Below are 16059 nucleotides of genomic sequence, written 5' to 3'. Positions count from 1 at the left end.
CTTGACAGTTTTGGCGATACATTTATGACTTGCCCTATAGTGTGACACATAATATTTAAGAAAATGTACATTAGCCATAAGCGTGCTACAAAATATATAAAACGCCAATCTTTAGGGGAAGATATCATCTGATTATGTGGACGTTGTGCTACCTCCTTATACAGATCCCACTTTGATTTACTATCAATGCAAAAAACAAAAAGCGTACAGCTAGATATAAATACACAGTAATGTGTAACACAGGACACGTTATACATTTGGTTCATTTTGCTGATTAAAATATGTATTTTTTTTTTTTTTTTTTTTTTTTATATGCCCCACTGCCTCTGTGTCACCATGTGCCACAATGAGGGTGACAAAAGAAACCCTACAGATACAACCACTACATATGAGTACTGTACCAGGTTCCATATACAGTTGGGCAAAAAAGTATTTAGTCGGCCACCAATTGTGCAAGTTCTCCCACTTAAAAAGAGGCAAGAGGCCTGTAATTTTTATCATAGGTATACCTCAACTATGAGAGACATAATGAGAGAAAAATCCATAAAATCACATTGTCTGATTTTTAAAGAATTTATTTGCAAATTATGGTGGAAAATAAGTATTTGGTCACCTACAAAAAAGCAAGATTTCTGGCTCTCACAGACCTGTAACTTCTTCTCTAAGAGTCTCCTCTGTCCTCCACTCGTTACCTGTATTAATGGCTCCTTGTTATCAGTATAAAAGATGCCTGTCCACAACCTCAAACAGTCACACTCCAAACTCCACTATGGCCAATACCAAAGAGCTGTCAAAGGACACCAGAAACAAAATTGTAGACCTGCACCAGGCTGGGAAGACTGAATCTGCAATAGGCAAGCAGCTTGGTGTAAAGAAATCAACTGTGGAAGCAATTAGAAAATGGAAGACATACAAGAACACTGATAATCCCCCTTGATCTGGGGCTCCACGCAAGATCTCACCCCGTGGTGTCAAAATGATCACAAGAATGGTGAGCAAAAATCCCAGAACCACATGTGGGGACTTAGTGAATAACCTTAGTGAAGTAACAAAGGCTATCATCAGTAACACACTACGCTGCCTGGGACTCAAATCATGCAGTGCCAGACGTGTCCCCCTACTAAAGCCAGTACATTTCCGGGCCAGTCTGAAGTTTGCTAGAGAGCATTTGGATGATCCAGAAGAGGATTGGGAGAATGTCATATGGTCAGATAAAACCAAAGTAGAACTTTTTAGTAAAAACAAATCGTCGTGTTTGGAGGAGAAAGAATGCAGAGTCGCATGCAAAGAATACCATACCTACTGTGAAGCATGGGGGTGGAAACATCATGCTTTGGGGCTGATTTTTTGCTAAGGGACCAGGGCAACTGATCCATGTAAAGGAAAGAATGAATGGGGCCACGTATCATGAGATTTTGAGTAAAAACCTTCTTCCATCAGCAAGGGCACTGAGGACGAAACGTGGGTGGGTCTTTCAGCATGACAATGATCCCAAACACACCGCCCGAGCAATGAAGGAGTGGCTTCCTAAGAAGTATTTCAAGGTCCTGGAGTGGCCTAGCCAGTCACCAGATCTCAACCCCATAGAAAACCTTTGGAGGGAGTTGAAAGTCCGTGTTGCCCAGTGACAGCCCCAAAACATCACTGCTCTAGAGGAGATCTGCATGGAAGAATGGGCCAAAATACCAGCAACAGTGTGTGAAAAACTTGTGAAGACTTACAGAAAACGTTTGGCCTTTGTCATTGCCAACAAAGGGTATATAACAAAGTATTGAGATGAACTTTTGTTTTTGACCAAATACTTATTTTCCACCATAATTTGCAAATAAATTCTTAAAAAATCAGACAATGTGATTTTTTGGATTTTTTTTCTCATTATGTCTCTCATAGTTGAGGTATATCTATGATGAAAATTACAGGCCTCTCTCATATTTTTAAATGGGAGAACTTGGACAATTGGTGGCTGACTAAATACTTTTTGCCCCACTGTGTGAGAGATATAAGGACTTGTGGTATATAACACAATCTTTGTATATCTAGTGTCTGTCCTGTGTGCTACATGTTAACGATGAGGCAGCAAAATATACAGGAAGTGAAGATCTTCCTCCTTAATATCTAAAATACAAAAGAACAAAAAGTAGTGTTACACTGAGAGCCTGTGGCATGAATCCACATCCTAGAGCAGTGTTCCCCAACCAGTGTGCCTCCAGCTGTTTCAAAACTACAACTACCAGCATGCCCAGACAGCCAACGGCTGTCTGGGCATGCTGGGAGTTGTAGTTTTGCAACAGCTGGAGGCACACTGATTGGGAAATACTGTCCCTTTGGCCTTCGGCACAATGAAGTAGATATATCAATACTCTCCCCCCGCTGAAGCCTCGTCTGTTTTGTATGTGTGAGGAAGAATAGGCGCAGGTGGCTTCATACATATGCAATCCTAAATTAACATCTTATAGCAATGTAAACCAATCTGTCACCAGCAAAGGATACGTGTCAAATACTCCAGTATAGTCACATCCCATATGTATTCATAGTAGGAATCCATTGCATCATGGCTGAAAAAAAAAAATAAAAAAAAAAGATACAGAACATTAGATATTTCCTATATCACATTTAACCTCTTCAGGACACAGGGCATATGGATACGCCCTGCATACCGAGTCCTTAAGGACACAGGGCATATCCATACGCCCGTGGGAAATCCGGTCCCCACCGCTAGCCGGTTGGGGACCGGATCGGGATGCCTGCTGAAATCATTCAGCAGGCACCCTGGCACATCGCCTAGGGGGGTCCTGAGACCCCCCATGTCGGCGATCGGAGAAAATCGCATGTCAATTCAGACACCCGGAAAATAGGGCTGATCGGATTTGTCAGCGACACCCCCGATCAGCCTAAGGGATAGGAGTGAGGTCGCAGAGCTGCGATCTCCTCCTATCCCCTGCTATTAGTCAGTACGGAGTTCTGAAAGTGAAAGTAAAGTGATCTTTACTGTGGCAACCACTAGGAAGGCCAAACTGCAACTCCCAGCATGCTCAGACAGCCAAAGCCTGTCTGGGCATGCTGGGAGATGTAGTTTTGCAACATCTGGAGGGTCACAGTTTGGAGACCACTGTTACAGTGGTGCCCAAACGGTAGCCCTCCAGATGTTGCCAAACTACAACTCTCAGCATGCCTGGACTGCCCAGGCATGCTGGGAGTTGTAGTTCTGTAACATCTGTCCCTTCAGATTTAGCAATTTTCATGAATTTTTTGAAAATTGCTGCTCTACTTTGAAGCCCTCTAATTTTTTCAAAAAAAGCAAAAATATGTCCATTTTATGATGCCAACATAAAGTGGATATATTGTGTTTGTGAAGAAAAATAAAATTTATTGTGAATATCCATTTTCCTTACAAGTAGAGAGCTTCAAAGTTAGAAAAATGTAAAATTTTCATGAAATTTGGGGATTTTTCATCAAAAAAGGATGCAAATTTTCCACCAAAATAAAGTAGAATATGTCACGAAAAAACTATCTCAGAATCAGAATATTCAGTAAAAGCGTTTTCGCGTTATTAATTTGTAAAGTGACGGTGGTCAGAATTGCGAAAAAGGGCTCAGTCCTTAAGGTGAAAAAGGGCTGCGTCCTTAAGGGGTTAAAAAGAAAATGAAAAAAAAAAAGTTAGTATGACAGGGCGCAGTGTGAAAGAAGCATAATAGAAGATTTATAATAGGCCCTTTGGTGTTCTACACAATATTTTAAGATGTTGATTTATAGTCAAAATTTTAACCTCCTGTTGCTCTAAGGCTAGGCTCACACGCCCGTTTGCATCCGACCCGATAAGGGTCTGATCAGCTTTTTTTTTCTTGAGCTGATCGGACCCTGAAACGGGTCGGATGCAAACAGCTACTGCCGGGTCCCGACGGCCCCCCATTCACTTACACGGGGCCAGTCGGTGATCTGGTAATTTAGCACTTTACAGGAATTTAGCACTTTTTTTTCTCCGCTAAACTTGACAGAACTGGCGACTGAGCTCCACCTAACGGAGCCCGATTGCAGTGTGAACGAGCCCTTACATCTGTGCTAAGTAATTTCCTTATACATCTTAGGCAGCCTGACATGTTTGTGAACTATATAAAGCATTAGCCTAAGCCAAATGTATTGTAAATAAATATATATTTATGTATTTTTATTTTTGTAAGTATTTTTCACAACACGGAAGAAATGCCCCTCTGCTACAATGTACAGTAGTGAGTGCGCGGCCTGTATAACAGTATTTATTGGTTGTGTGTTGAGTTATTTTGAGGGGACACAACATGAATGTCTAAACCTTGGCAACAAAAGTGAGTACACCCCCTAAGAGGAAAGGTCCAAATTAGGACAATTACCCATTTTCTCTCCCCAATGTCATGTGACTTGTTAGTGTTACAAGGTCTCAGGTGTCTTAAATTTGTGGAGTTATTGCTCTCACACTTTCTAATACTGGTGACTCAATGTTCAACATGGCAAAGAACTCTCTGAGGATGTGAAAAAAAGAATTGTTGCTCTACATAAGAATGGCCTGGGCTATAAGAAGATTGAAAATACTCAAACTGAGCTGCAGCATGATGGGTAAGACCAGTTGTTTCACAGGACAGGTCCCACCCACAACAGACCTCACGATGGTCAACTAAAGAAGTTGAGTGCACATGCTCAGTGTCATGCTCAGCTCATGCACAAGAAAGCCGGGAATCAGTTTGCTGAAGACAAGCAGACTAAGGACATGGATTACTGGAACCTTATCCTGGGGTCCGATGAGACCAAGATAAACTCATTTGGATCAGATGGTGTCAGGAGTGTGTGGTGGCGCCAGGTGAGGAGAACAAAGATAAGTGTGTTTTGCCTACAGTCAAGCATGGTGATGGGAGTGTCATGGTCTGGGGCTGCACAAGTGCTACCGGGACTGGGGGGGGGGGGCTACAGTTCATTGAGTGAACCATGAATGCCAATCTGTACTGTGACATACTGAAGCAGAGCAGGATCCCCTCTCACTGTAGACAGGGGTATTCCAACAGGACAATGACCCAAAACACACCTCCAGGATGACCATCGTCGTGCTAAAGAAGCTGGGGGTAAAGGTGATGGACTGACCAAGAATGTCTCCAGATCTAAACCCTATTGAGCTTCCTCCAACGGAAGGTGAAGGAGAAGGTCTGTATCATCCATGACAACATCACAGAGCTGGTGGATGAGTGGAAAAGGACCAGAACAGAGATGCATACAGGGGTTGTGTCAACCCCCCACTCTGTAGTATAATCATGCCATGAATATCACCTTTGGGACCTGCACCTATCTCTAGAAAGAGGGCACCCTGGCATGCTTTTATTTTCACAGCAAGCTACACAGTAGTAGTTTATAACTCCTGCTCACATGTACAGTGACCCCCCCGACCTACGATGGCCCCGACATACAATCATTTCAACATACGATGGCCTCTTAGAGGCCATCGCATGTTGAAGGCAGCATCAACATACGATGCTTTTGTATGTTGGGGCCATCGCATAAACGGCTATCCGACAGCGCAGACTGCTTCAGCTGCCACCGGATAACCGTTTACGGTGCACGGGGCTCCGGCGCGTCCACTTCGGGATCCCCTGCATCGTCGGCGCTCTCCATCGTCGTCATCACGTCGCCGCACACGCCGTCCCGTCATCCAAGAGGAGCGCCGTGCGTAGCAACGTGATGGCGGCGATAAGGAAAGACGATCCCGGGCAGCGGAGACTGTCTGGAGCGGCGGGGACACCACGGGGACGCGACGACAGCGATGGATGGCGACATCCAGGGCAGCGGTGACGGTCCGGAGCCGCAGGGACAGGAGAGTATAACTTCCTATATTTAACATTGCACGGATCCCTCAACATACGATGGTTTCATCAAACGATGGTTCATTTGGAACGGATTACCATCGTATGTTGAGGGACCACTGTATTGTAAAATCTGAAGCTCATACAGTACATGTACTGTTGCAAAACAACAACTCCCAGCATGCCCAGACAGCCTTCGGCTGTCTGGGCATGCTGGGAGTTGTTGTTTTGCAACAGTACATGTACTGTATGAGCTTCAGATTTTACAATACAGTGGTCCCTCAACATACGATGGTAATCCGTTCCAAATGAACCATCGTTTGATGTGGTTTTGAAACAGCTGGAGGCACACTGATTGGGAAACACTGATTGGCACTGACAAGGTTTCCATTACCTATTTTGTTCTTGCAGAGCTTTAAATGCCGTCTTATAATCCACTTCTCTAAGGAACTGGCAGAGTATGGCCACCTAGGAAGAGAATGATATTACAATTATACAGGGATCTACAGTGATGTGTGGTATCGGGAATGGCCGGCAGAGGATTCCTACCTGTGTGTGGCAGTTCAGAAAGGAGCAGCATTTTATCATCCTCTTTATCACCTATGAATAGACAGGACAGGAGATTAGATTCTGGCACCGCTCCCTAATGCCAATGATTGTGCCATCTCCGCTACATAAGTACATGAACCGCCTCACCTGGTCTGTGTACACATCGGGGGGAACGGGCTTGGTGAAGAAATCAGAGGACACGGCCCCCGCCTGCAGATAGTAGTTCAGCGCGGCAGAATACTGATTGGTCGCTGTACAGAGAAAGAAAAAACAGTCTCTATCATTCAATACATCACATGATCAGTCTGCAGCCATCACACGGGTCACCCTGCTGTTCTGAGACATTCCCGGAAGGGATGTAGCATTAACAAGGACCTGTGGCCAACCCCCCCAAATATAAGATTGCATTACCATTAAAGGGGAATTCCGGTAGAATTTTTTTTTAAATCAACTGGTGCCAGAAAGTTACACAGATTTGTAAATTACTTCTGTTAAAAAATCTTAATCCTTCCTGTACTTATTAGCTGCTGAATACTACAGAGGGAATTCTTCTTTTTGGAACACAGAGCTCTCTGCTGACATTACGGGCACAGTGCTCTCTGCTGACATCTCTGTCCATTTTATGAACTGTCTGTGGAGATTTTCTCCTACTCTGGACAGTTCTTAAAATGGACAGAGATGTCAGCAGAGAGCACTGTGTTCCAAAAAGAAAAGAACTTCCTCTGTAGTATTCAGCAGCTAATAAGTACTGGAAGGATTAAGATTTTTTTAATTGAAGTAAATTACAAATCTGTTTAACTTTCTGGCACCAGATGATTTAAAAAAAATAATAAATAAAGCTTTCCATTGGAGTACCCCTTTAAATATCTTAGAGTTCCCTGATGACAGTTTTTTTTTTTTACATGTTCGTGAGACGCCTTTCCATTTCCAAGATATGTGGGTTGATATTATGTCTGACAATTCAGGGAATTGCCAGATGGGCGGGACTTCATTTTAATAATGGGAGGGACTATCAGGTGATGGGCAGGATTATACAGTCAGGGGTGTGTATAAGGCATATATGCCCCTCAATGTAAAACATCCACACCCCCTGAGTATATACCCCGCACATTGCAGTAGTGCAGAGGATAGGGGATAAGTTATAATTCGCAGGGGGGGGGGTCTGGCCGCTGGGACCCCCTGCGATCTTCTGAACGGGGCCCCAGCAGTCTGTGGCCCCTGCAGGAAGCCGCAGCCGACACGCCCCCCACCATATATCTCTATGGGATACATGGAGGGGGCGTGTCACCCGCCGCTCCGCGCGGGGGTTGGCACCCCCACTTCCAGCAGACTGCCGGGGCCCTGTTCAGGAGATTGCGGTGGGTCCCAGTGGTTAGACCTCCCGCAATCTATAACTTATCCCCTATCCTTTGGATAGGGGATAAGTTATTTTTCACTACACTACTCCTTTAAGGGTTGACAGGGATCCCAGAGGTAAGACCCCCTTCAATTATAACATGATGACATGATTGAATATCTCTTCCTTTTTTTTTGGCACAATTATGTCTCACAGGCAATTTTATGACCAACAGTCACCATCAACCCTGATCTACAGAATCCACATGTCCTGAGGTGCCCATACACTTTAGACAAAAGTCGGCCAAACCAGACTGTCTAATAAGCATGGGGGTCTCCCGACTCTCCCCAGACATTATCTGGATTTTAACCACCAAGCCCTATTGTTCTGGGAGAGATCAGCTACCAGTGGACCTGTCTGGCGGCAGCTTACCCCTCCTCTCTCCATAAAGAGCACATAAACGCTCGGCTGTGCTGATCATTCACTGTATGGGAAGTTATGGAGAGATAACGCTCGGCCGAAAGTTAGAGAAAGTGTGTGGCCATCTTTATGGTAGCCAAACACTGGCAGACAGGTCCCAGACACAAATGCTGGTGGTCTGAGTTTGTGGTACTCCGACCACCAAGACACCTACACCAGCAGTAAATACGGAGGACTTCGTAATCAAGTTATAGTAAGTAAAATATTAGCGGTGAGCTTTACAGCAGATTTCAGACACTTCATTAAATAGATGAATCTTCCACCCACCGAAGTAAATGTCTGCCTGGATGATGAGCCACGAGTGGTTGTTGGCATTGATCTTCAAAGTGTAGTTCACAAGCTCTTTTACTGTGACAGCAACAGCATCAAAGTCAACAGACTGAAGACTGAGAGAAAGAAAAGGTGTTTTTAGAGAGGAAATAATAAATAAATACATTTTATATATAATAATAATGATGAAACATAAAAAAATATTTCATAATAATAAATAATTCGATATTTTGTAAATTGAAAACAAAAGAAAAGAACAAACAAAAAGAAACACAAACCACAGAGAAATTCAACATCTGATGCACATTTAGATTGAGATTGCTTAGTAAACATGAAAACTCCTTTTACCCTGTATTTGCCATATGAAAGACGTTAAGTTTCTACTTGGAAGTCAATGTTGGACTTATTCTAAACCAGCCTTTGGCTGTCCGGACATGCTGGGAGCTGTAGTTTTTGCAGCAGCTGGAGACACACGGTTTGGAAAACCCTGGTCTAGAACATGACGGGATTTAAGTAGCATAGCCAAAATGTCTACCAAAACAGAAAGTAATTACCGTATTTATCGGCGTATAACAAGCACTTTTAAAAGTTAAATTTAGGGCAAAAACCCCATCTGCGTGTTATACCGCGATAAATGTGCTGGTCAAACTGATTTAAAGTGGCTGCAGCGCTGTCTGCTTGTTAAAGATCCGCAGCCCGGCAGTGGCCACTTTAAAACAGTGACCGCGGCGGCTGATTTTAAATATTTTTTATATTCCCTTACGTTGCTGCGCTCCGGCAGGCTCAGGTCAGGCAGCGGGTGTTGTGAGCTGTGTGTATAGTAAAGTATGACAAGTGGCGTCTCCTGCCGGCTCCTCTGCGCGGTGTCCGGTATCTCACTCCTCATTCCCTGCAGCTGCCGCAGGATACTGTTCTAAAGTGGCCGCGGCCGAACTGCTGAACTTCAACAAGCAGCCAGTGCTGCGACCACTCTGACCAGCGGCGGCTGAAAGGAATGAGGAGTGACGTCCCTGACACCGCGCAGAGGAGCCGGCAGGGAACGTCATACTTTATTATCCACACAGCCCCAAAAGATCTGCCACCTGACCCGAGCCTGCCGGAGCACGGCAAGGTAATGGATTACAAAAAATATAGAAAGCAGGTAATGAGGGGAATGATGAGTCAGGGGGGGGAATGATGAGTCAGGGGGGGGGAATGATGAGTCAGGGGGGGGGAATGATGAGTCAGGGGGGGGGGGGAATGATGAGTCAGGGGGGGGGGGGAATGATGAGTCAGGGGGGGGGGAATGATGAGTCAGGGGGGGGGGAATGATGAGTCAGGGGGGGGGGGAATGATGAGTCAGGGGGGGGGGAATGATGAGTCAGGGGGGGGGGGAATGATGAGTCAGGGGGGGGGAATGATGAGTCAGGGGGGGGGGAATGATGAGTCGGGGGGGGGGGGAATGATGAGTCAGGGGGGGTGAATGATGAGTCAGGGGGGGTGAATGATGAGTCAGGGGGGGTGAATGATGAGTCAGGGGGGGGGGAGAATGATGAGTCGGGGGGGGAGAGAATGATGAGTCGGGGGGGGGGGGGAGAGAATGATGAGTCGGGGGGGGAGAATGATGAGTCAGGGGGGGGAGAATGATGACTCAGGGGGGGGGAATGATGAGTCAGGGGGGGGGGAATGATGATGAGGGGATAAGATGTGCTGGGTGGAATGATAAGCAGGGGGAATCACAGGGGAATGGTGGCGCACAGTGGATCAGGGGTGGGGGGAGGGTAAATGTGGCAGAGGGGCTGATAAATGGGGAGGAATGATGTGGCACAGGGAGGGGGTGGGGACCAACTGAAGAGCAAGGGGAATCAAAATGGGGGGGGGGGGGGGGATGATGAGGCATTTAGTTCAGAGCTTCCAAGTCATTTATTTTTTTCCCCTCTGTGAAAATGAGGGTGCGTGAAACGGCAGTCTGTACGGCTGTCTCACAGTCTGTCTCCCCTGTCAGTACGGAGCTGGGTGCGACTTACTAGCAGAAAGGCCTGTAATCCTCCAGATGGGAGAGATTTATCAAAACCTGTGTAGTGGAAAAAGTGACCAGTTTTTCAAACCAACCAATCAGATTGCTTCTCTCATTTATTTTTTTTAAAGGCCTCTGAAAGAAGCGATCTGATTGGTTGCTATGGGCAACTGGTGAAATGCTCAGGTTTTCATACATCTCCCCATGGTCAATATAAAAAGATACATACTGGGAGATCAGACTTCGTGAAAGTCTCCAATGATGAACGAATACATAGAGGTTACATGGGGTTATCCAGGATTTTTTAACTTTTAACCTATGTGCCCCTGATGTCAAGTTATGTATGGTGTCAATTTGCTTATATTACCTGTATGGGGTGTATCATCCACTTTTTTGGTGGTTCTGCATTCTCGTGCACTATATATTACTGTCTTCTCAAGCCTTTCCCAGGATCCTGTGCGGCTGGAGACAACAGTTTATCACAGGGGGCTTTGCTTCTTCTTGTCTTCCCAGCCACGATGAGAAGAGGCCAAGTCCCCTGTAATAAGCGGTTGTCTCCAGCCTCACAGGATCCTGGGAAAGGCTCATGAATACAGTAATATATAGTGTACAAAAGATCCTGGATAACCCCTTTAATGTAACTTGCGGTGGAGGGGACAACACAATAAACACAATGGAGATCATCAGCAGCATACACATCTTACTTTGGAATATTTGCTGGCCAGATAGACATGTGCTCGGCAGTGATATCGTTCACAATGTCCTCCTGCACGGAGTAAAGGAGGGAAACTTTAGAACAACAAGAAGATATCACTGTTGCCAAAATGTCCAGAGAATAACTTACTGACCCGAAGATTGTGCAGCTTAACAAACAGGGACAGCAACGTTGTCAACACCAGTGGCTCCTATGAAAAAATATATGTTTTTAAGTTATTGGATGTTAAAGGGGTATTCCAGGAAAAAAACTTTTTATATATTTCTCAACTGGCTCCAGAAAGTTAAACAGACTTGTAAATTACTTCTAATAAAAAAATCTTAATCCTTCCAATAATTATCAGCTGCTGAAGCAGAGTTGTTCTTTTCTGTCTGACAACAGTGCTCTCTGCTGACATCTCTGTTTGTCTCGGGAACTGTACAGAGTAGAATAGGTTTGCTATGGAGATTTACTTCTACTCTGGACAGTTCCCGAGACAGGTGTCATCAGAGAGCACTTAGACAGAAAAGAACAACTCAACTTAAGCAGCTCATAAGTACTGAAAGGATTAAGATTTTTTTTTTTATATAAGTAATTTACAAATCTGTTTAACTTTCTGAAGCCAGTTGATATATATGTATATATATATACGGTATATATAAAAAGTTTCTTTCCTGAACAACCCCTTTAGGTTAAGTTACTAGTTATAGGCCAAAGATGTACCAATAGTCTGGCTGATACTACCAATGATTAGTAGTTGTAATGATAACTAGTTTTAGGGCGTATTAATAATAGATCCCAGAAAATCCACAATTCAGCATTGGGCCCCCTTTTGGCTGTTAGGACCAGGAGTCTTAGGGTCTTATTCACATGGCAGAATTCCGCCTGAAATGAAAGCCCAATACACTTTTATGGGATTCCACACTCTCGGAAATCCAGCTTGTGGGATTACCGAAGCGTCAATGGGAGTGCGGAATCCCATAAAAGTGTATTGGGCTTTCATTTCAGGTGGGGTTCCGCCTGTGTGAATAGACCCTTCTACATGCCAGAATTTCGACATGCGGATTCCGCCTCAAATTAAAGCCCAAATTCTGCAGTGTGAATAGACCCTTAGTGGAACATGTCAGCATCATCAGGACATAGGTCCACACATGGTTGATTGTGTCAGTAACAGTATGTACACACGTATGGTATACACTGGTAATTAGATCAGTGTTTTACCAAACAGTGTGTCTCCAGTTGTTGCAAGACTACAACTCCCAGCATGCCCAGACAAGCCTTTGTTTCTACAGCTCTTGCAAAACTACAACTCCCAGCATGCCCAGACAGCCAAGGGCATGCTGGAAGTTGTAGTTTTGCAACAGCTGAAGACACACTGTTTGGAAAACACTGCTGTTCTTGCCAAAATCAACTGGTTTGGACAACGTTTTAGTTACCTTAAATGGACACTGTCAGATACAAAAACTTTTGATATGTTGTAAAGCATGTATAACCAATAGGTTTTGCAATTGCTTTCATTAGAACATTTTCAGTATTTTATACTGAAAAAGCAAGTCAAACAACTGCCCCCCTGCCTGCTTGGACACATACTAGTCCTGCTGTGTCCATGAGTCATCACCTATGTCATGGACACACTTCCTTGATTGACAGCTGTGAGTGCAGGGATCACATCTGGTGGAAAAATCCTCCCACTGTCAGCTTGTGTCCCGCTACTGTCAGTGAGGACAAGCTGGGAGTTGTAGTTTTGCTAATGCTAGAGGAGATGTGAGCAGACAGCATACTGAGGGAGGGGGCGGAAACCTGCACAGTGAGGCCACGCCCCCTGCCTTTGAGAGGAATTCAGACTAGTGAGCTAAATCACACATGTCAAAAAAATAAATAAAGGTGCTAGACACATAAAAAATAAGATGTACATGGTCAGGATTAGGTACTGAGTGATATATTAAAACATTTTTTTGTTGTTGGATCTGACGGGTACACTTTAAAGGGATTTGCCAAGACTTTACCGATGGCCAGCCAATCATCAGGACAGGTCATCAATATATGATCAATAAGTGTCCGACACCCCTAATGATAATCTGTTTTCCAAATCCATGTCACCCACATATAGAAAATAAAACACATGGAAGCAGACAGCGATATACACCTTCTAGTGGCTGTTCTGGGTTACTGCAGCTCGACTCCCTATTCTGTTCAGTACCACAGCATAAACACTGCTCAATGTATGGCGCTGTCTGCTTTCATCACCTTATGCTACACACGCGGGTTCCTTGGCTCTGGCTGATTGGTGTTGGATCCCCACCAGTTAGGGCTATCCTGAGGAGAGGCCATCAATAAAGCCCTAAACAACCCCTGAACAATCTGCAAACCAGTTTATCCCAAATCAGGGGAATTTAGATCACAGGAGCAATTTTTATGTTAACCATTGGAAATGTATATAAACTACCAACCAATGTTTATCAAAAGGCTTCTGCGTATCCACATAGATCTCATGCCAACACTCCCGGTCCTCTACTGGTCGCCGCTACTTCTGGGTTGTGTGCAGTCACAACATGACTGTGGCCACCGATTGGCTGAGCGGGCAGGTCCTGCAGGGCCGGAAGGGCACACAACCCACTGAGGACCAGGAGCATCAGCATGGAAGCTGCATAGGACTGGAAGAGGAGAGTATAGCATGTATATTCTTTTTATACAACCCCCAGCATGGGAGCACATTTTATTATTTTTTAGGCCCAGATAAACCCTTCAACACTTTAGTAATTTGTCCATTACAAGCAGGAAACTCAACAGACCTGGGAAGCTGCTGACGTGATACTTACACGTAATTTCTTTATGAAAGACAGAAGTTCACTCCTAGAGATCAAAGAAAAAAAAATCATGTGCATTATTTTCTAGATTTCTGTACACAAATCATGACAGAACAGTATGACATATTGCCCTCACAACTGAATTATAAACTGGCATAGCGGTAACCACATACCGGTACATAATCCCCATTGTGGAGTCCCTGTTCTTTATCAGGCTGATCCTGCCATCACTGCTCCGCTTGTGCTGGTTGGAGATGCTGCATATCTGTACCACCACCTCCCAGAGGTCTTTGGCCGTCCTCCTGCTGTCTGGTCCAGATAGCTCTTTGCACGTGGCTGCCAAAAGCTGTCCCAGCTGGGAACAAGAAACATTAAAGCATAATTTAGAGATGATTCTATGTATCATGTCATAAACACAACAGGTAATAACAGATTAGAAGTCCGGCTTCCTGCTGCACCCCCAGTTACCCTCCATCCTGCTGCACCTCCTGACCGCTCCCTCCTACTGCACCCCCTGACCCCTCCCTCCTGCTGCGCCCCCTGACCCCTCCCTCCTGCTGCGCCCCCTGACCCCTCCCTCCTGCTGCGCCCCCTGACCCCTCCCTCCTGCTGCGCCCCCTGACCCCTCCCTCCTGCTGCGCCCCCTGACCCCTCCCTCCTGCTGCGCCCCCTGACCCCTCCCTCCTACTTCGCCTCCTGACCCCTCCCTCCTACTGCGCCTCCTGACCCCTCCCTCCTACTGCGCCTCCTGACCCCTCCCTCCTACTGCGCCTCCTGACCCCTCCCTCCTACTGCGCCTCCTGACCCCTCCCTCCTACTGCGCCTCCTGACCCCTCCCTCCTGCTGCGCCTCCTGACCCCTCCCTCCTGCTGCGCCTCCTGACCCCTCCCTCCCGCTGCGCCTCCTGACCCCTCCCTCCCGCTGCACTCTGTCCCCCCCCTTCCTGATGCAAAATTACCTTTCACCCTCCTCCCAGCTGCTGCATCCCCCCTTTTACCCTCCTTCCTGCTTCACCTACTCTGTCAGCCTGACTCTTGCTGCACCTCCTGTCGCTGCTGTCATCCTCCCTCCAAGAGTGTGAAAAAGTAAAAAATGTGTTTCAAATTTATATATATTAAAAAATTCCCACCAATAAAAATCCAAATCACCCCTTTTTCAAAATATAAAAAAAAAAAAAAAACATTTGTCTAAACTATCCTGATCCTGCATAGTAAATGAAAAAAAATTCCGAACTATAAATATGATTTTTTTTTTTATCACATCCAAGAAAATAAATAAAATAAATAAACAAATATATAGAGATAAAAAAAAAAAAGGAGATTTTTTAACACTTACCGTAAAATCTCTCTCGAAGGATCCATTGGGGGACACAGACCGTGGGTGTATCTTGCTGTCTCTAGGAGGTGTGACACTATGGTAATAAAAAAAGTCAGCTCCTTCCAGCAGTATACACCCACCTTCAAGCTCTGAGCTAATCAGTTTAAGTTCCAGAGCAATAGGAGGAGACCAATAGGGCAAAGAAAAAACCCAAAACTATCCGAGAACCAGAAGAAAAAACACAACTGAACACACCCTCGGACAGAGAACCAAAAGGAAAAACCCAAAAAGGGCGGGAGCTGTGTCCCGCAATGGATCCTTCGAGAAAGAGATTTTAAGGTAAGTGTTAAAAAATCTCCTTTTCTCTATCGGCTCCATTGGGGGACACAGACCGTGGGACCTACCAAAGCCGTCCCTTGGGTGGGCAGATAAGTAATCAGGCAGACGGCCGATCCACTGCCGCCTGCAACACTTTACGACCCAGACTAGCATCAGCCAATGCGAAAGTATGAACTTGGAAAAACCTCAAGAAAGTGTGCAAAGACGACCAGGTAGCAGCCTTGCAAATCTGCGAGGCCGAGGCTCTATTCTGGAGAGCCCAGGAAGCCCAACAGAACGTGTGGAAGGAGCCACAACCCTGAAAGGAGGAATCTTCCCCTTACAGCAAAGGCTTCCGAAATGGCGGACCAAATCCACCGAGAAACGGTGGCCTTGGAAGCAGGTAGTCCCTTACGACGACCTTCTCCAGCTTGAGTAGTAAGCGCTCCTTAAGATGAGAAGGAACCAGAAAA

At 45.4% G+C, this 16059-nt stretch overlaps 1 protein-coding gene across 4 annotated transcripts in view; it reads right to left on the bottom strand.

The window, feature by feature from the left end:
- Positions 1–16059, bottom strand: part of INTS8 (integrator complex subunit 8) — a 106844-nt gene that overhangs the window by 8026 nt on the left and 82759 nt on the right. For all 4 annotated transcript variants that reach the window (XM_056522451.1, XM_056522454.1, XM_056522453.1 and 1 more), the window contains exons 18-26: positions 14125–14306; positions 13964–13997; positions 11299–11355; positions 11155–11216; positions 8452–8570; positions 6516–6619; positions 6369–6419; positions 6214–6287; positions 2491–2555 (exon numbers count right to left, since the gene is read on the bottom strand). In XM_056522451.1, the coding sequence (XP_056378426.1) occupies positions 2491–2555; positions 6214–6287; positions 6369–6419; positions 6516–6619; positions 8452–8570; positions 11155–11216; positions 11299–11355; positions 13964–13997; positions 14125–14306 (748 nt within the window). The remainder of the gene's footprint in view (positions 1–2490; positions 2556–6213; positions 6288–6368; positions 6420–6515; positions 6620–8451; positions 8571–11154; positions 11217–11298; positions 11356–13963; positions 13998–14124; positions 14307–16059) is intronic.

Source organism: Hyla sarda, chromosome 5 (assembly GCF_029499605.1).
Source record: "Hyla sarda isolate aHylSar1 chromosome 5, aHylSar1.hap1, whole genome shotgun sequence".
Lineage (NCBI taxonomy): Eukaryota > Metazoa > Chordata > Amphibia > Anura > Hylidae > Hyla > Hyla sarda.
This window is presented reverse-complemented; position numbering and strand designations above follow the sequence as displayed.